The sequence below is a fragment of the Amphiura filiformis genome, chromosome 7 (genome assembly GCF_039555335.1).
Source record: "Amphiura filiformis chromosome 7, Afil_fr2py, whole genome shotgun sequence".
Lineage (NCBI taxonomy): Eukaryota > Metazoa > Echinodermata > Ophiuroidea > Amphilepidida > Amphiuridae > Amphiura > Amphiura filiformis.
The window spans coordinates 1,690,547-1,711,244 of NC_092634.1; the positions used below are offsets into that span (position 1 = coordinate 1,690,547).

Below are 20,698 nucleotides of genomic sequence, written 5' to 3' on the forward strand. Positions count from 1 at the left end.
ATATTTTAAAACTCATAGCGAGACCAATAAATATTAGCGTAAATCATCAATTTTATCATTATTATGTTTTGGATCCAATATTTTCACACACTTGGATTCATCAAAACATAGTAATTATAAAATGTGGACTGATTTCGTTTGGACCTTCAATATAAGGATATAAAATATGTTCAGGTATGAAATATTTAAGTTTATTAATAATATCCATGCCTCTTGATGCACTTCTAAATCAATTTGTGAGATTTTCAGGGTCATAATTGGTATATTTTCTTCTTTACAACATTTTTAAAATGGCTAAAATCTCAAAAATAACTCTTTTGCCAGGACTTTTAAGGTAAATGTGTGATTTTCACCATTGAGGGCGCTATTATGTGCCAATTATATGACCTTCAAAGGCCTGTATTTCCTAAACCACACAACCAAATTGTGTAATTTTTGCACAGGATTTTGTTCTGAGGGTCTAGATTGTAAAACTCAATATAGCATAATTGTACATCTTTGGGAAAATAGTTTTATTTGATGACAAAAAATGATTTTGTGCGTAACTTATTCATGCGTGACCGTACAGAAATGCTATATTCACTTTCATGACGAGCAGAATATTTTCTATCTAATTAGGTAGTTGGGTTTGCACAGAAGCTACTACGAGACAAAATATATGGAATTCAAAATGCTCTCTAGTTTTCCAACTGCTGCAGATTCTGCTATATTTACACCATACAGTTGTGTATGTAGGCAGGGGTACACACAATAGCCTAGCATTGTGGCCACCCTACTTGTAGTTCATTGTTTATAAGATAAAATCTTGAAATAATATCCGAATGAGAGTATGTAATGGTAGTGTCGTCTGCAAACAGAACAAACTTACGAACATTTGATGTACTTGTAATATCATTTACATACAATATGAATAATAAGGGTCCTAAAATTAGCCATTGAGGTACACCACAAAAATAGCTCTATATTATACAGATTCACATGAGATATACTATACAAACTGTTTTCTGGTACACAAATAATCCGCGAATCAATCCAATATATTACCATAAAGCCGAAATATTCCAATTTATATAATAAAATGTTATGATCTATTGTGTCGAAGGCTTTTGACAGGTCTAGGAATATTCCTACTGCAGTTTCATCGTTTTCAACTGATGCGATAATTTTGTCTACCAAATCAAAAATTGCCATGTTTTGTGCATAAACATTCTCCTTGTAATGACAGTGTTAGAATTTTGGATTTTTTACCAGAAATTAAAGAAGAAAAAAACGATTTTGGTGCCTAAATATATTCGTGACCCCTCAAGGATTCGTTTAAAATTAAACAGTATCTGGTGAACTATTTCTTATTTTGCGTGACAAACCCAGAAATATTACTCACGGCTTGAGCTTTCGCCATCTTGGCTGATGGCTTGATCACAAGTGTCTGTTGTGATCTGGTCCACTGCGTTTCCCGCGGAGGTTGGATGCACTCTCACTCCCAGGGTTGAAAGTTGGTTTTAGCAGTGGATCATATACGTGACTGAGAGAAAAAGCCCCGTCGTCGCGGTTGATAGTTTTAGCCCCCTTTCTGCGTATTTGTATTGCTTCTCTAATTCTACGTGATGCGGCGTTAGAGTCTTTGTCTAGAATGCTTGCCTCTTCCCAGTTGATGACGTGATTTTCCTGGGCGATATGATCTGTGATTGCGGATTTATGTTGTTCTGTAGTGGAAGCCTTTCTGTTGGATCTGGTGAATTTAGTGTCTTTGAGAGTTTCAGAGTCTTTCTGGTGTTCCTTTATCCGGACTCCGAAGGGTCTACCAGTTTCGCCGATATATGATTTATCGCAGCCTTTGCAGGGGATGTCATATACGGCATCGCTGGTTTCCATAATGTCTTTCTTGTCCTTTGGGTGAACTAAGATGTTTTTCAAGGTGTTGGTTGGACGCATTGCTGTGGAGATCTTGTGTTTTTGAAAGATCCTCTGTAGCTTTTCTGCCAGTCCTTCCACGTACGGTATCACTACCATGCCTCTTGATGATGGGGTTTCTTACAATTTCTTTGATTTCTTTTGTTTTTGCGGTTTGTCCTTCATCTGTTGTTTCACTCTGTCTAGAGCCCGTTTGGGGTAGCCACAATCTGAAAGAGCATTTCTGATTTTGTTTTTCTCATCCTTTTTGTCAATTTCTTCAGTTACTATGTTGTCTTTTCTGTCCATAAGTGTTCTGATGACACCAAGTTTTTGATGGAGGGGGTGTTGGGATTGGAAGTTTAGGTATTGGTCTGTATGCGTCTTCTTACGGTATACGAGCAACTTTACAGAACCATCTTCCTTGCGCACAATAAGGGTGTCTAAGAATGGGATTTTCGCTTGGTCTTCCTCTTCATGCGTAAACTTGATGCTACCGGTTGGATCGATTGTGTTTAAGTGATCGGTAAGTTTCTGTGTACTGTCCTTTTGAATGATTTCCAGCACATCATCCACATATCTCCTCCAAAATTTTGGTTTGCAATCAATCGGAGCTGTCATGATGGCTACACCAACGTTCAACCCTGGGAGTGAGAGTGCATCCAACCTCCGCGGGAAACGCAGTGGACCAGATCACAACAGACACTTGTGATCAAGCCGCGCCATCAGCCAAGATGGCGAAAGCTCAAGCCGTGAGTAATATTTCTGGGTTTGTCACGCAAAATAAGAAATAGTTTGATCTACAACCCTACTGATGCATCTGTTTACGGGAGTATCTGGTGAAGTCAAAATTCGCGTAATGTACATGCACGTGTTACGATTTATAAACACAATGACATTTTCGGTCTGTTTTTCATTTGTCATTTGAAGTTGACAAAATATCAAATTTCCTGCCAAATTAATTGCTGAGTAACCATCACCATTATAGTTTGGGCGCGAGTTTGAGTTTGTATAGTGTACAGCAGACAATTTTCAAAGCTATACTGTTATTTACTGGGTATTTGTATCCTACGACAGTTCAACTTTGAACAACTCAACCACTGGATAAAAAACATTCCACTGAAAATAACACAACCGGGTTTACTCAAAAGATAGCTGTTCACAGTTGAATCACGTGCGCTTTGTGTACTTTTTACCCAACGCTGTAAAAAGTACCCAGAGCCATACCATTGTATACATAAGTATCTACACACAGACAAGTTATAAACTTTCAATTGCAGATATTTCGATTTCAACGAGCAATTACTGTATACTATTTATGCTTAAATCATTCTATTACATGTAAATTCCATCCTATTATTATTGTCGAAATCATTCAGCTTCACTAAAGATGCGGGTCTTCGATAACATTACTTAAACTGGTTTCAAGGGCTCTGACTTATGCTATTGATTTTGATCATCGGTTGAGTTAGATTCGCCCATTCTTGATTCTCCTAGTTTCGAATCAAAATCATTGCTCGTTTTAGATGATGTTCCCGGTCTTGCGTCCAAATTGTCTCCCGGTTCCGATGAATTTTCGTCGGCTAAACCTGAATTGTTGTTACCATGATTCATACGAATAGAATAATCTTCTGACCTTGATGATACTCTTTCATTGCCAGATACCTCAGGGTTGTCACCATCCGGGGATTCAGAAACAAACGTTCCTTTGCTGATTCCCTGGGAGTTCCCCTTTGAAACAGAACTTACCGAGGTCGATAATCGTCTTTGCACGTTCCATTTCTCGATTTGGACAAAATAGACGGCGTAAAGTTTCACAACGAACAATGAGCACAGCACAACCGTCGCATTTACAATGAGCCCAAGTGCTGAATATCCAGAAATGCTGTAAGCATTGTCATGGGATATTGCCAGAAATGTTGATGAAAACGCCAGGAAAACAACCAGGGAACAAAAGGCACAGAATGTGATAAACTTGGACTCGTTATAATTTTCTGGAAGTTGTCTGGTCAGTGCTGCAAGTATTGTGCACACGAGAGCAACAGACAAATTCCACACCATGAGGCCATACGTCCATTGGTCGCTATGTGAGCAAGTGATTTCTAAGTAGTATTGATTCCCTTGGGGCATCGCTCCACTCACTTCCGGTACGTTAAGAACAATCCAAATGATAGTCCAAATGAACTGTGAAATTAAATATCAAAATCATAAAACAGTTTATTACAAAGAAAACGTATCTACAAACTTAATAATCACATATTTAATGGCTTAAATGAATAAGCACATTCTATAATGATTGGAGGTACGGTTTTAAAGCTTTCAGATTAGATATAAGAAACCAAATATTTCTTATTTTTTAGAGTGTGAAGCAACTCCTCCTTATAGGCCATAAGGATTATGCAGTAGTCCTTATAAACAATATCACAGTTCATCTGTGGAAGCCATGCGCCATGCTTCGGAAAAGTCAAACAGGTGTTTTGTTTTATAAACCTGCGAAATAAATTCGATGAAAAAAACCAAAACAAAACAAAACAAAATATGGAAAAATCAACAAAGAACTATATATACTTAGTCAAAAACGAGCCTCTAATAAAGCACCGTATTCAGTTTAGTCTTATAGTGCTATCAGAGTTCCGATAGGTAATCGATGGATATTATGCCCTGAACATTATGCATAGTACTATAAATTTTCATTGTGCTCGATACACAATGGATTCCATCTCCATGTAACGACAGTAGAGCTGTCGGTACATATTGGGACATCGATAGCGTACTTCTCCAGCGTACGTACCTATTGGAACACCGATAGCGCACTTCTGCAGTTTACGATAGAAGAGCTATCGGTACATATTGGGACACTGATAGCGATATAGGACAAAACTATACATGGTGCCTTAGAAACAAAAGTAACATTACCGGAATGGTTGTGAGCCCTACGATGAGTGCTATTTGTGTCTTGGGACGAATAAACCGTGGTCGTTTGGCTGACTTCACACTAGCTCTGAAGATACGAAACAGACGAGTGGTTTTCACCGCAAGAGATACGTAGATGAAAGAGGTCGCGATTGGTGAGCAGATACGCTGAAGGTAACACACATTAATTGTTGGACGAACGACGTATAGAAGAGCGCTGAAGTATGCCAAGAAGATACCTGAAATGTTTATGAAGGAGAACGAGTTACCATTAATCATATTTATATTGATTAACAAAAAACCCATCAATAACCTGAATTAGCAAATAACTGAATTATAAACTTACTGATGAATGTAAGTGAAAAGACCTTCTAGATAGGAATTCACATCAAAAAGTTACAGTTTTTGTATGAGTAACGCCGTCGGTTATCACAATACCGCTGTGGATGACGTTAAAGGCACATCTGACGAAAGCTCGATCACTCACGCAAGGACTCGCTGTACCGTACCGTATACTGCGATAATCGACCGTGTAGGCCTACTCGTAGACATGGTAGAAATGTTAACATTTTTACTGATGAAACTCACCAATAAACATTATGTAGGAAATATCACGGCTAGATACTTTGATGAGCCTGTTCTTCCGCTGGTAAACATAAAGACCTCCAATGATACATGTGAATATAAGCCCTAAGGAAGCAAAACAAATAATGGGTGCCTTCCAACCATTATAACTAGGTGGTATCTTAACACATGATGTACGATTTTCATCGGGCCATCCAAATGCTTTACTGTCGTGATCTATGCACGAATGGCAATGTGTTTTGTCTAAAACATACTCATGTTTGTCGCACTCAATGCAGGTCCAGCAACATGCATGTTCGGAACTAATCTTGATTTCACCTGTCTGGCATGGTTTGCTACACACTGATATTGGTGCATCCGATCCCATTTCGTTGCGTGTATACCAAGTGATGTTTTCTTCAAGAATGACATCATTCTGCCATCTGCCTAATTTAACAAAGTTATAGGCATTGTCGGTGAAATTCAAATACCGAATGGAATATCGCCCCAATACATCACCATTCGGCATAAAACTGATATCTCCATTTGCCAGACTGGTGAAGCTTGTATTCAGCAAATGCGTAAGTAATACCGCCCCATTAATAGGCTGCATATCTGCACACAAACCAGTCGATTCAGTTGGACACAAATCAACTCTCATATTATCCAATGCGTGTGCAAATGCGAAGACACTATCCATTACAAGGGTTTCGTGAGACGACTCTTCGTCACATTTAGTAGTGTTAGACTTCGATGGATCATCGGAACAGAGAGGGTGATGTTGAAGAAATTTAGGTAGCCATGGATTATTGGAGCTGGCAGGGTTGAGAGACTGGAAGTAGATGTTAAAGTCAGGGAGTGATTCAGATTCGGGGACAATTGTGAAAGCACCTGTGAAAGAGATCAAACAGTTAAGTAAAATTTGTGTCAATCTACGTTGTCGAATAAATCGAGTAGTTATTATACATCTTCCTTCTGGAATACCAATTTAAATACTTCATCCTTTGCTGTCCTTATATTAAGTGCCAATGATACAAAATCGTTGACGGTAAAAATAATATACTGTTGATTATTGACAATATGTGAATACTAATTGAAGTGAGGCACCATGTTTAGTTTAGTCCTATATCGCTATCGGTGTCCTATCGCAATAGGTACCGATAACTCTCCTATCGTAACCTAATGAAGTGCGTTATAGGTATCTATAACTCTCCTATCGTAACCTAGAGAAGTGTGCTATCGGTGTGCCTATAGGTATCGATAACTCTATTATCGTAACCGGGAGAAGTTCAGTTCAGTCATGATGCAGTCATGTCTACAGTAGAATTCATCTCGACCTTTGCAGGACTTAAACCCCATTAAAAGCTATTAAACCAAGATAACACCCATTGAAGCAGCTCAACTGATTAAATCAGATCTTCTCTGGTTGTGCACAAGTGTCTGTTTTCAATGTGCGACATCGCAATAAAGCTGGTATTATAGCTTCAGTTGGGTAACCGATTATAATGGAAACGAAAGGAAACAATGGTATGTGTACCTTTGTTCACGAAATGAGACAAAGACCTGCTTTTTGTTAACCAGCATTCTTCAAAATGAGCAACATAATGATTGTTGACTTAACACGGTTTGGAAATAATTTCTTCATATTTTTGGTGTTATCTGTCGTTTACATATCCTTCCTAAAACACAAAAGTGCGACCCTCTCCAAACATCTAAATTAGCTAAAAATTTAGGACATGTTACAAAACTATATTTTCTAGAACCTATTTAGAATAGTTTAAATGTAGCTTGTACCGTTTTTTTGTGACATCCTTCAGAACGGAGCGGTCCGTTACCAATATAGCTCAATATTTTCGGTCAAATCTCCATTCAATTAACACGGGGAGTTGGCTAGCTATGAGCTAGCTATGCTTTGCCCTCACTCATATTTTACAAAAGTGCGACCATTTCTGAACATCTAACCTAGCTGTAATTTTAGGTCATGTTATAGCGGTATTGGGCCAAACTGAATCTGGTGCCTTTATTAGTAGTTCATTACCCATAACTGAAAGATCTGAATAATTATGGTATTTGATTTTGAAAAAGATATAACTGTTGTCTCATTATACGTAATTCTTTGTTTGCTTTTTCCTTATTTGTTTTGTTGCTTTGACCCATTCAGCTAACTATTGTGAACGTGATGCCTAAGATATTGCACTGTAAAATACAAAACAAATCGTGTAACGTAGGTCTACTGGCCAAAATGCAACATGCAACATGCAATATGCAGAAGACAGGTGATAACAATTTCACATTTATACATACTAGTTACCAAGTTACCTACAAAGATCTGATGTGCTTGCATTGCCACTAGATTTCAAACTGAAGGATTAAACAAACAATATTTTTTATTTTTTAATATATTTTTTTTTCTTTAAATTACATAAATTTACATAATTTTTTTTTCTTTAAATACATTACCCTATGCTACAATACTATTGGCTAGTCAGTGTGTTTATTTCAACTTACGATACAACCAGAGCATGCAGAAACCACACCATGGGAGCACACAGAACCCATCCACCCGTTTATTATCTGGTACACACGCCCACCTACCCCGACCCACACCATACACTCACCAAACAAACACATTATACTAACCAAGTGCTGCTTCTTCGTCCCCTTCATTAACAGCGCCTTTGCCATAATTCCCCCAGCCATCACTTCCAATCCAAATAAACCTTCTAGTTGCATTCATTCGTGTTGTTGCAGAAAACATCATCCGTGCATTCTCCAGATGGGCGAATAAGATCACAACTGAAGCATGTAATCCATCCTGAAAGTCGGCAAGTTCTTTGATAAGATTATCATACTCTTTATCAGAGTAACTCTGAGATATTGTTCTGGAGTACCCTACGCAGATGCCATTGATATCAGCCAATGTATCAAATTCAGTTCTTGCACTTCTCCCATAAGTATCATCTGATCTAATGATATAAATTTTATCAGCAACACGATAGATTTTCAGCAACAACAAGTCAATCAGAGTAGGTACAGTACCGCCGTACCGGAGGTGTGCACACACATATCTTGAGCTCTCATTTGATTGACTTGTTGTTGCTGAAAATCTATCGTGTTGCTGATAAAATTTATATCATCATCTTGGACTTATCACCAGGAATCTCTACATATAATTTTCATTGCTGATTTTGATATATTTGTGGAGATTTTAATGAATTTAGTTTGAAATTCTGTGCTGTCTTCATATATTTTCTACATATTAAGTTGTCTTCATGTCTACCAGCTACATCCTGTATTGATCCAAGTTTACAAGGAGTAACAATTGGTTATTGATTGACAATGGCATCTTCCTTTCATCAGACAATGCACTCAGCATGGAGTATTATGCACAGAACCCTTGCAAACTTTAACCTATCTTTTGCTGGTTTTTCTCATGATGACATTTTTGGGGATTCAAAATGGATTATTGAACCCAAGTCTATTTCAACCACTGTATCAATCAACCCAGAATATTTTGACTCTATTATAAGTGAACTGACATTACTGTATCCATCACCGGAAGACAAGGGCAAGCAACATGGTCTCATCTTTAGATGCTGTGAACTAGCTGTAACCATCACTTGCTACCCTACTAAGTGCACCATGTCTGTACAAGGAAGCCAACATTCCACATGGGTATCCTCAGTTCTTCAAGATCGCATTGGTAACTTACTTAACAGCCGGGTATCAAATGTCTCTATGACTTCCAGTGATTCTGATGAGGAAATATCATTCACAGCTGGTTTACCTGTAACCTCCACACCTATAAGGTCTACTACTACTACGACTAGTCGACAGGAATATATGTCAGTTGGCACCCAAACTGATCAGCAGCTTGTTACTATGACAACTTCAACCCAAACAACCTGTCAACAAGAACTCTGTACAACAGGAACCCAGACTAGTCATGCTTCATCTCTTTGTGAAACCATTACAACTCCTGTAACATTAACCCCTACCACTCAACATGTGGTAGATGTTCCAGAACCAACTCACCTTCAGCCTAATGTGACAACTTTTGATATTCCAACTATACCTACCAGCAACCCATTTAGTGTTCTAGATGTGGAGGATGTGTCCATGCCAGATTGTGTTGAATCTGATCTTCCCCCTCTGCCCCTGCCATGGATTACAAATGATCAGCAGAAACCCAAGAAACCTACAGCGACCAAAACAGTGAAAGATAAAACGCCTACTGTAAATGTACTGGACAAACCTGTATCCCCATCATCATCTGCTGCACCTGCACCCCCGCCGACAGTATCTGCTCCTGCTCCCCCTCAGCCTCCACAGAAGAGAACAATCTTGATTGTTGGGGATTCAATACCCAAAGATCTCTCTGGTCGCCGTATGTCGCGAAGACTCAGAGTCATCAACAGGTGCATTCCAGGGACTACCCTCACCATCTGGACTAAGCTACTGCCAACATTTATTGAGGAGTATAACCCTACTTCTGTCATCATTCACTGTGGGACTAATAATGTTAATTCGCGATCACCTTCGGAGTGTATTCGTTTACTATGTGACATTGTATGCAATATCCCTGTTGGAATTCATGTAGCTATTTCATCTCTAACTAGACAAGAACATCGTACTCGACAAGTATGGATCACTGACTACAACAAGAGACTGGCGATTTTATGCCATAGTAATGGATGGACATATATTGACAATAATAACATATCGCTCAAAGACTTAGCTGATGACAAGCTCCATCTCAAGAGACAAGGATTGACCACTCTTGCACAGAACTACATACATTTTATCAGGGATTTTCATTTCAACAGAAATCAGACTGTGAAATAAATCATAATATTAACTCCATGTATAAAACAAAGGATACTGCAAAAGCTAAAGTTCCTAATAATATAAACAATGTTGAGCAAACACTGAATCCTGATTGTATATTATATATGCAAAGTAAAGGTAATATTAATAATGTTTCAACAAGTGTTGATGATAATAATAGAGACTTGAACTCAAGTGGGTTTGGAAAAAATAAATCCAATCAATACATGTATGGGTCTGCATGTACAGGTAATAAGTCATCTTGTGGTATGTGTCATGGTAAAATAGTTAAGAAGAAAAAGAAGATTAATTTTGTAACATGTAGTAATTGCACACTTGACTTTCACATTCATTGTATTGATATTTCCCAGGTTGATTCATGTAATAACTGGGTCTGTGCTTGCTGCTTCTTTAAAAATTGCAATAATGAAATTCCTTTTGGTGAATGTTTTATTAGGAATTCACAAAATTTTAATATGTGTGGCAAATGTGTTTGTAAAATTAAGGACTGTGATTATAAAATATGTAAAAACTGTGAACTTTACTTTCATGTGAAATGTATTGGAAACAATTCTGCTCACACATGTAACTGGTTTTGTGACAATTGTTTTTTCAGAATAGCCAATGATGAACTTCCTTCAAGGATAAATTTATTGATTTCAATTGTTCTTTATCAAAAGGTTTTAAAATAGGACATGTTAATATTCAAAGTCTTCGCTACAAAGTAGATCATATAAGAATTTTACTTCATGACAACAATTTTGATGTGTTATGTCTCACTGAAACTTGGTTGGATAAAAATATCAGTGATAATGAGATTCAAATTGATGGTTATAACATAAGTAGGCTTGACAGAACCCATATGCAACATGGTGGTATGTTATGTTATGTTAAAGATGGTATAATTTTTAAAGAAAATTCCAATTTGCATAATTGTTCATATGATGTTGAAGCTTTATGGATAGAGCTCAATTTGCCTCATACAAAGCCTATCCTTCTTGGTACTGTTTATAGACCACCAGATTCTAAAGCTGAATACTTGGACAAGTTGGATTCAATCTTTCAAAATAATACCTCCCTTTATGATGATGTTGTTGTAGTAGGAGATTTTAATTTAGACATAAGTAAGAAAATTAACTCACGTAAAATTAATAATCTTTCTTCACATTGTAATATGCTTCAGCTTATCAATGATTATACTAGGATAACTGAAACATCTAAATCTAAATTAGACTTAATTTTTGTATCAAAGCCTGATAAGGTATATTCATCTGGAGTTCACAGCCTAGGACTTTCTGATCACTGTCTTACATACTTAATTCGTAAAAATAAAAAGTAAAAGTTCCTCCTAAGATCATAAAATCTAGATGTTTTAAGAACTTCAATGAGCACAAATTTATTGACACAGTTAAGAAAACTAATTGGGATAAAATACTTATGTGTAATGATGTGGACAATGCCTATAAAAGTTTTCAGGACATGTTTGACCAAGTCTGCAATTTGCATTGTCCTGTGAAAGAAAAGAGGATAAAGGGATCACTTCCTGAGTGGATTACAAGTGATTATATAAAGCTTTCTAAAGATAGAGATCATTACTATGCAAAAGCACATAAATTCAATAATTCTCATGATTGGGTGATGGCTAGAAAGTTAAGAAATGATGTAAATAAACTTAATAAAACATTGAAGAAAAACTATTGCAATGATGCTATCAATAATAATATAAATGATTCAAAGAAATTATGGGGTACCATAAGAAAATTAATTCCTAAAAATGTGTCGTCTGCTACTAATGTTCAAACTAAGGATGGTTTTACTTGTAATGATGCAGAAACAGCCAATCAGTTTAATAGTTATTTTACTTCTATTGGTAATACCTTGGCTGAGAAGTTTAAAAATGATGATTGTAATAATATTAATGTTTTGTCTAATAATACTGGGGATTACATGTATGAAGATTTTCAATTTGATATCATAACCCCAGATTTCATCTTTGATCAAATGTGTAACTTCGCAAATAATAAGTCTTCAGGTATTGATAACTTTAGTATTAAACTCTTGAAGATAGCTGCTCCAGTAATTTGTCACCCCCTTGCATATATTTGTAATCTTTCCATGTTTACAGCAACCTTTCCCAGTGAATGGAAGAAAGCTAAGGTTACACCTATATTCAAGGGTGGTGACAAAAGTGATGTCAGCAACTTTAGGCCCATTTCAGTTCTTCCCTGTATTTCAAAGATTTTAGAACGTGCTGTGCATGATCAATTGTATAATTATCTCACACGTAACAATATTTTGAATCCATGTCAATCAGGTTTCAGGAAAAATCACAGTACCAACACTGCTCTTTTAGATGTAACAGATCATATTCTCAATAACATAAACAATGGTAAAGTTACAGGTTCAATTTTCTTAGATTTAAAGAAGGCATTTGATACGGTGAACCATGACCTTCTTATTTCTAAACTTAAATCATATGGTATTAAAGGTAATGCAATTAATTGGTTTCATTCTTATCTTAGTGGTAGAGCTCAGGCAGTACACATAAACTCTACCCTTTCAGATTTTAAGGAAATTAGTATCGGTGTTCCTCAAGGATCAATCTTGGGACCATTATTATTCATTATATTTGTTAACTCTCTACCTGATTCTGTAAATTCTAATTGTAAGTGTGTGATGTATGCTGATGACACAACTCTTTTACTTAGTTCATCTGATCCCAATATTCTGCAAAATGATCTTAATGCTAACCTAAATAACATTGCCGATTGGTTCCAGGCCAACAATTTAACTCTAAACATAAAGAAAACTAAACTAATGCTGTTTGGAACAAGGCAAGCTCTTCATAAGTTTAACAATGTTTCTCTTATCTATGGAAATGAACAAATTGAAAGAGTTGAAAGGTTTAAATATTTAGGAGTTACCTTTGATTCCAATCTATCATGGAATGAACATGTTAATTATTTATCTTCTAACATATCTAAACGCATAGGCGTCATTCGTAGAGTAAAGCAATACCTTCCATGGAATACTGTCAAAATGCTTTCGCAAGCCCTCGTCTTTCCTCATTTTGACTACTGCAGTTCTGTTTGGTCCAATTTCAGTGCCTGTCACAATAATGAGCTCCAGATTTTGCACAATAGGCTGGCCCGTGTTTTGCTCTCTGCAGATATCAGAACTTCAGTGGACAATATGATGAAAGACCTGGACTGGGTTAAAATTGGCTGTAGATGGGAGCATCAATTACTTATTTTAACTTTTAAATGTCTCACACACATTGCTCCTGAGTATCTTTCTTCAAATTTTATTTTCACTCATTCTACTCATTCAAAATGCACAAGGGGCCAAGCTCAAAACAGTTTGGTGGTTCCAATATGGAAAACCTCTTCTGGAAAGAAAACTTTCCTTTATAGATCTTCAGTTGCTTGGAACAAGCTTCCTCCCAATCTTCGTGTCAATTTCAATTCAATGAGTTTGGGTGAATTTAAAAATGCTATTGATCTGTAAGTTTTGTATAATAATCTGAGTTATACATTTTTGCATTTTGTTTTTGTATCATGCTTAAATCCTTCATTTTGTTAAATATATATTTCTTATTATCTTATTATCATGTTTATGTATATATAAAATCAGGTCTTCCAGGGAGACCAGTACATTTGTATTGATGGAATTTCCTGAATAAATAACGAATAAATAATAAAAGCCACATAGGTCCATTGAAAGCGAAGAAGGATATCAATTATGGCCTTGACTTGGTAACTATCTGGACCAACTGTTCTAAGAAAGTATGGATATCTCAGATTGTTGCTGAGTTCATCACTTGTGGAAAGATAAGACACCAGTGGTATATGATATTGGCCTAGCATGTAGGTAGCTTGGACGCTAGAGGCGCTTCGTTGTGCTCCTACCACTCCTACAACAGGCGCCTTCCAATTAATCTCATTGGAACATGACAAGTCGCTTGGCCTACAAGTGTCTTCGGAGATGGGTAAAAAATGTAAACACTCTCGAATAGTTCTAGATTCGTAAGAGCACGTGTCATGGATATCAAACCCAAGCGTGATATTTGGTAACAAGGTCGTGTTATCATTAATCTTTTGTATGGCAAATGCCAAGGCTTCCACTTTCTTCAAGGAGTCAATGTTTCTGAGTTTATCGCAGTCTTGAGTCGTTTCATTGTATGTGTGGAGAGGGATGAGGCCTCCTAAGATAACATCCCTGGTTGTGAGTAAGTCATGCCACACCCATCAGTTTTAGAAATAAAGAAGTGAAGTAAGAGGAAAGACAGTGCCGACACATTTACACCGTTATTCATCTTTCAATCACAATTTGGGAGCTGTGGTGTAATCATGTACGTTGTTTCTTGTTAAATCTTTTTTGCCGGGTCTGGTGAAGTTTGTAGATCCTTCAGCATAGATGATAATCTGTAAATGAGTACAATTAGATATGGGATTAAGTTTCTATATATAATGACAACCAAGTTGATGGTAAAGGTGTTTAATGTTGTTGAGTGTGATTTTATTTTTATAACGACCTTCTTGGCACCAGGAAGAATAAGAAACTACACACCCTCCTCTATTACTTGAAGCAAAAAAAATGTTTTGACACCCACTTTGCGGACATCAATATATTATTCAAATCTTACACAAATAACTCACTTACATTTTTACACTTGAACCTTCTTCTATATACTCAATTACGTCAAAAATACCAGTATTAGACTTTAAAAGTGCATACTTTTACTCCCAGAAGTTGCACATTTTTACAAAAAAAGAAAATTTTGTTAAACCTTTGTCAGTGCTACTTTGTTAATACAAATACCCGAATAAAATAATATCTTATTCGTCTTCATTTCATACCACATACATGTATTACCAACAATATCAAGCATGTAAGCCTTGGGTATTTTTCATGATCTGATTTCTGAAAGTGTTATCATAAACATGATAAAATGCTTATCTACATAATACGTCATGTTTATCCCATTTTGGTTGTTGGATGCATATTTGGTTTTATTTATTTAAATGTATTAATCAACATTCAATCTACATGTTCTTTGCTTACAAAGGGTAGGCATTACTATTACAAACGGTGTTTTTTCCTTATAAATGTTGCTTTCAATTTTCCATGACTCTTGGTACTTTACTAAATTCATTATTAATAATTATTATTCTGATACATATCATTGCATGTATTTTATTGCTTAAATATAAATAGCTAAATAAAGAATTGTTTCCTGGTTCAGAAGGGTATAATTTCACCGAGTCACCCGTAACATGTCATGCATGCATGCATCGTACGAATACTCGTTATTGCAACCCAGCAAACACAACGTTTTACAGAAAACGTTTAAATATTAGGTTATACAGAGGGTATAAAACTTGATGATTGATATATATTTGTTCCAGTAATTGAAATCGAACTTACGAAATTATAATTTATATAAACAATGGCTGTATTGACAGTACTACTACTAATAGTAAGCTTCAAATATTGCGCAGAACTGTATAAAAAGTGCTACTTTATTAGTAACTTACCGACCAAGGTTGAACAAAACCTTGTAGCTCGACACCATTGCCTTGTAGAATGCTGATAATTCCCACCAATCGAGGTCGAAGTTTGCCGCCACTGTACATGCTATACAGGAATGATCTTTGCAATTAGTATTTTTTTTGGAATGATGTTGCTTAACATACATTAGTCCTACATATACAATGTAAAAATGTATTTTTGATCTCTGTGTACAATGGTGGAGACCAGCATTTGACATGTATGCGTATAACTCAAGAACTGTACTTCGGAGATAGGCCCGGAGATAGGTCAAACTATACTTTTTCTAAATACTTATAATAAGATTGCCCGCATAAGCTGCAATGCAGCCTACCATGAATAGGTCTATTATAGTTTTAGACGAGTCAATTTACGTCTTAGCTAGACAGAAATGGAACACCCGAACAACATAATTATTCAAAAAGGATAAAAAAGGACACCTGGAAAAAATAGTAATTTGCGTCTATTCAATATGGCTGCTCATGCAGGGTTCAAATTTCAAACTTGGGCGAATATAGAATATCGTATAATTGTATTCCTCTCATTATTATGGTTTATTAAAAGTTTAGTTTGACCTATCTCTGATGTACAGTTCTTGAGTTATATGCTAAATTTTGGTCTCCACCATTGTCCACAGGCTGCAGGAGTAAAAAAATGCTCCGATTTTGATTAAAGTGGTCGCAAATTGTTCCGCTTTCAATGGGCTTTGAATTTGTTGCTCTGGTAACGAAAGACCAGAGATTATGGCAAACTATTCTTTGGTTAAAATGGTTTTCAAAGCGGAACAATTTGAGACCATTTTGATTAAAATCAGAGCATGTTTGACTTTTTTACCCCTGTGAATAATGATGGAGACCAAAATTTGACATGACGTTTATGCCCATAACTCAAAAACTTGTTACGAGTCGGTCATGACTCAAGGCCAAAACACCTTTTCCCAATTTTTGTTTGTTTACAAAACACACTGTTTAATTAAAGCCATATTGTAACATTTGCTGAGGAGAACGGCCTCAATTTTTTTTTAAATTCTGGTTTCACACGATTGTAATGTACTTTAGCTGTAGTTTTGTCAAAATCCGAGATTTTGAATAAAACGATGGAACCGGAGTTTTATTATTACGTTGGAAATATTAGTCTAACACGTATGCACAGTACGTAAACGGCGTGCGGGATACACATACACACACACCCCAGGATGGTACCGTATTACAACCGCGGGAGTAACATGCATGGGCGCTACTAGTAAATTCCAATTTTCTATGCTTTACCTCACTTGTTCGGCTCAAAATTAAAAGGGGCCATATCTGACAGTAAAAGCTAAAATTTTATGGAAAATAAATACTAATCTATTTTTACAGAAATGTTATAATATGGCTTTTTAAGTTTACAATCTGTGAATCTTGTTAGTTGTGATTTCATACGACTACAATCCCGGAAAAATGTGTTTGAACACCCACTGTAATTCCTATGTTCTTCTTAGCATAGTGCGCACGCTATATGAGTCACTGGAAACTAAGAATTATAATAGTGTTGTCTCAATGTTCATCTTAAGCATGCCCCTCCCTTTCCCCACCAAACAATGTTGGGAGAAGATATGGTGAAGATTAGCATATTGGGCATGCCAACATTGTACGGGGTAGAAGGGGGACCATTTCCAATAAGTCCTTAAAAGTGTTCGAACAAATATTTCTAAGATTGTAGTCCAATAAAATATCTACTTATTTGCAGACGTTTCGGAAACTGTCAGTTTGATGCTATTGTTGTAATGACGATCTGTGTACAGCTGATGTTGACTGCTGCTTGACAACTGAGTTGCCAGTTGATTTTGTGTCAGTTATCAGATCGTCAAAAACGTGACTTAAGTTGTATTGCCCCTCGTCTCTGTTCATGGTGTTGCCCCGCTTTCGGATGGTGATTGCCTCTTTGATCCATCTTTTACACCTGTTGCTCTCTTTGCCCACGATCTTGGCCTCATCCCAGTCGATTACATGATTGTTTTCAACCACATGGTCTGTAATAGCTGACTTATGAATAACAGACTTTCTCGTGGCTTTTGTTTTGATGTTGTCTCCGATTTTTTCAGCCTCAGTTTTATGTTCGTCAAGCCTTTTCCCAAATTTTCTGCCTGTCTCCCCGATGTAAGCCGAATTACAGTTTTTGCAAGGGATGGGATATATGACATCGGTAGAATTATGAGGTTATCGCTTGTCTTTTGGATGAACTAAGAGATTGCGAAGGGTGCAATGGGGTTTCATTGCAGTGGCGATGTTATACGTTTTAAAAACCCTAGAAATGCGCTCAGACACACCTTCCACATAAGGAACAACTACCAACCCTTTAGACTTGGTCGAATCGTCTTTCTTTTTTCTCTCTTTCTTTGACTTTGGTTTTGCCATCTGATCTTTCACCATCTTGATGCTCCAATCCGGGTAGCCACATTTCTGAAGTGCGTCTTTGATATGTTCGTGCTCTCTTTCCTTGTCCTCATTTTCGGTGACAATTCTGTTCTTTCTGTCCATAAGTGTGCGGACGACCCCTAATTTATGGTGTAGGGGAGATGCGACCTAAAGTTCAAGTATTGGTCGGTGTGTCATACTGCAGTAACTGTCCATTTTCCTATACATAATACACATTACTATCACCATTGACGCGTGACTTCTACAAACAGTGCATGTTATAGGTATAAGGGCATTAATGTTACTGTGTGAAAAATAACCAGCCAATATTTAAAGTTCTCTCTGAAATTCTAGAAAATATAGTTTTGTAACATGTCCTAAATTTTTAGCTAATTTAGGTATTTGGAAATATCCGCACTTTGGTGTTTCAACGACAGATAACACCAAAAATATGAAGAAATTATTTCCAAACCGTGTTAAATGCTGGTTAACAATATGCAGACTATTGTCTCATTTCGTAAACAAAGGCTCACACAGTATTGTTACCTTGCGTTTGCTTTATAATCGTTCACCAAACTGAAACTATAATACCAGCTCATTGCTCATTGCACAGGTACAACAGAAACGTGTAGTGTGGATTTTACCAGAGAAGATCTGATTTAACATAATAGTTGAGCTGTTTTCAATGAATGTTATCTTGGTTTAATAGGTTTTAATGGGGTTTAAGTCCTGCAAAGGTGAATTCTACTGTAGACATGACTACATACACCAATAATTAAATCGATCCTTCATCACGTCGAACAATCAAAGCGTCTAAAAACGGGATATTACCCTCCTTCTCTTCTTTAGATGTAAACTTGATTGAATCGGTGTCGTGCACTTGGTTGAGGTGGTCGGTGAGGGTGTTAACGTCATCTTTGGATACAAATTTCCGAGATATCATCAACATACCTTTTCCACAGCTTCGGTGTGCATTGCATAGGCGCTGTTGCAATCACAGTCCCTTCAGGTGTTCCATGAAGATGTTTGCTGCCAACGGTGACACTGGACTGCCCATGGCTGCTCCGAATCACTGTCTCAAGATCTTCCCACGAAAAGTATCTGGTAGACAAAATAAAATCAAGTAACTCCACCACATCTTCTGTTGCAAGATTGTAACCGTAGGATTTATTGTATTCTTTGAGCCAACTCTCCTTCTGCAGTCTTTCTTTCACAATGTCAAGCACTTTGTTGACTGGTGTACACGTGAACAACGAGACCACGTCATGCGACTTTAGGATATCCCCTTCCTCGATAATCTACCATCTCCTCCGATAACTGCTTGGAGTTAACCACATGATGTTCTCAATTCCCTACCATAGGGGCCAGAATGTCCGCAAGCCATTTAGATGTCTCGTATCCTATAGTGGAAGTGTAGTCAACAATATTGGTCTAAGAGGGGCATTGGATTTGTGGATCTTAGGCGTGCAATACATTCTCAGCAGTAGGATACAGATGTTTGTATTTAGCTTTAGTATTTTCTCCTCGTCTGAAAGTCTGGATGGCATAGACACTAACTTCCTCTTATATATAGGATTTGGATCAGACGCTAATTGCTCGTACGTTTTTGTATCACGAAGCATTTTGTTAACCTTGTCATTGTATTCCTACTTGTCCAAAACAACCGTAGCTTTCCCCTTATCAGCAGGCAAAGCACATTAATGGCCTTTCTTTCATCATTACTCACGTTTGATGATCTCAACGTGCTAGCTACTTTAGATCTCAGTTGAACTGCATCCGCATACGGTACGTTCTTACATGCAAGCTCCGTAGCAAGGACAAATTCATCAGTGCAAACATCGGGAGGTCACACGGCGTAATTCAGGCCTTTTGCAAGTACCTTAGTCTGCGGTTTACTTAACTTGTATTTAGAACAATTGATAACCCAATTTTCACCTGTGTTCCGGTGAGATCTGGTTCTGGTGTAGCGGTTTGACCTCTGTGCATCGGGGCTTTGTTTTGATTTTTCTCTGCCAAATTCTGCAGTTTGCGTACTTGGCGACATTTTGCTTTCACATACGTATTCTCGCGAACTCTCGTAAGATGAGACGAGATTTGACCCTCCAGAGGGGACTCGGCGGGAATTACAGATTTTAATTCATGTTCAAGTGATGATTTGTTTTCCTTTAAACTATCCAATTTGTTGTTGATAACTCTTACTCTTTCTCGGATTAATCCACGGTGCGCTTGATTTATAATATCCCTGAGAGTGTAAACAAGATGGTTCCTGTGACGGGCAATTTTTTCACAATTCTCTAAGTCACGTAGATGTTTCACTGTGTTTTTCGTAATCATCACGTAGATTCTTGAACAAATTCATCAGGACTTTATAGTAGAATTGTTACTTGTGATTTTTTACGACTAGTCCAATAAAATATCCACTTACGTTTTGGAAACTGTCTGTTTCCTTTATCGATGCTATTGTTTTAATGACGATCTGTATATAGCTGATGTTGACTGCTGTTTAGCAACTGAGTTGCCAGTTGATTTTTTGTCAGTTATCAGATCGTCAAAAACGG

General features: G+C 37.0%; 1 protein-coding gene across 1 annotated transcript; it reads right to left on the reverse strand.

Annotated features, from left to right (window-relative positions):
• Positions 1-2,636: 2,636 nt before the first annotated feature.
• LOC140156547 (metabotropic glutamate receptor 2-like) lies at positions 2,637-14,432 on the reverse strand (the record flags this gene model as incomplete). The annotated part of the gene is made up of 5 exons (XM_072179487.1): positions 2,637-4,074; positions 4,807-5,042; positions 5,392-6,258; positions 8,008-8,333; positions 13,882-14,432. Coding segments are annotated over 5 exons (2,721 nt in total), but the record flags the coding sequence as incomplete, so codon positions are not given.
• Between the last annotated feature and the right edge of the window lie 6,266 nt (positions 14,433-20,698).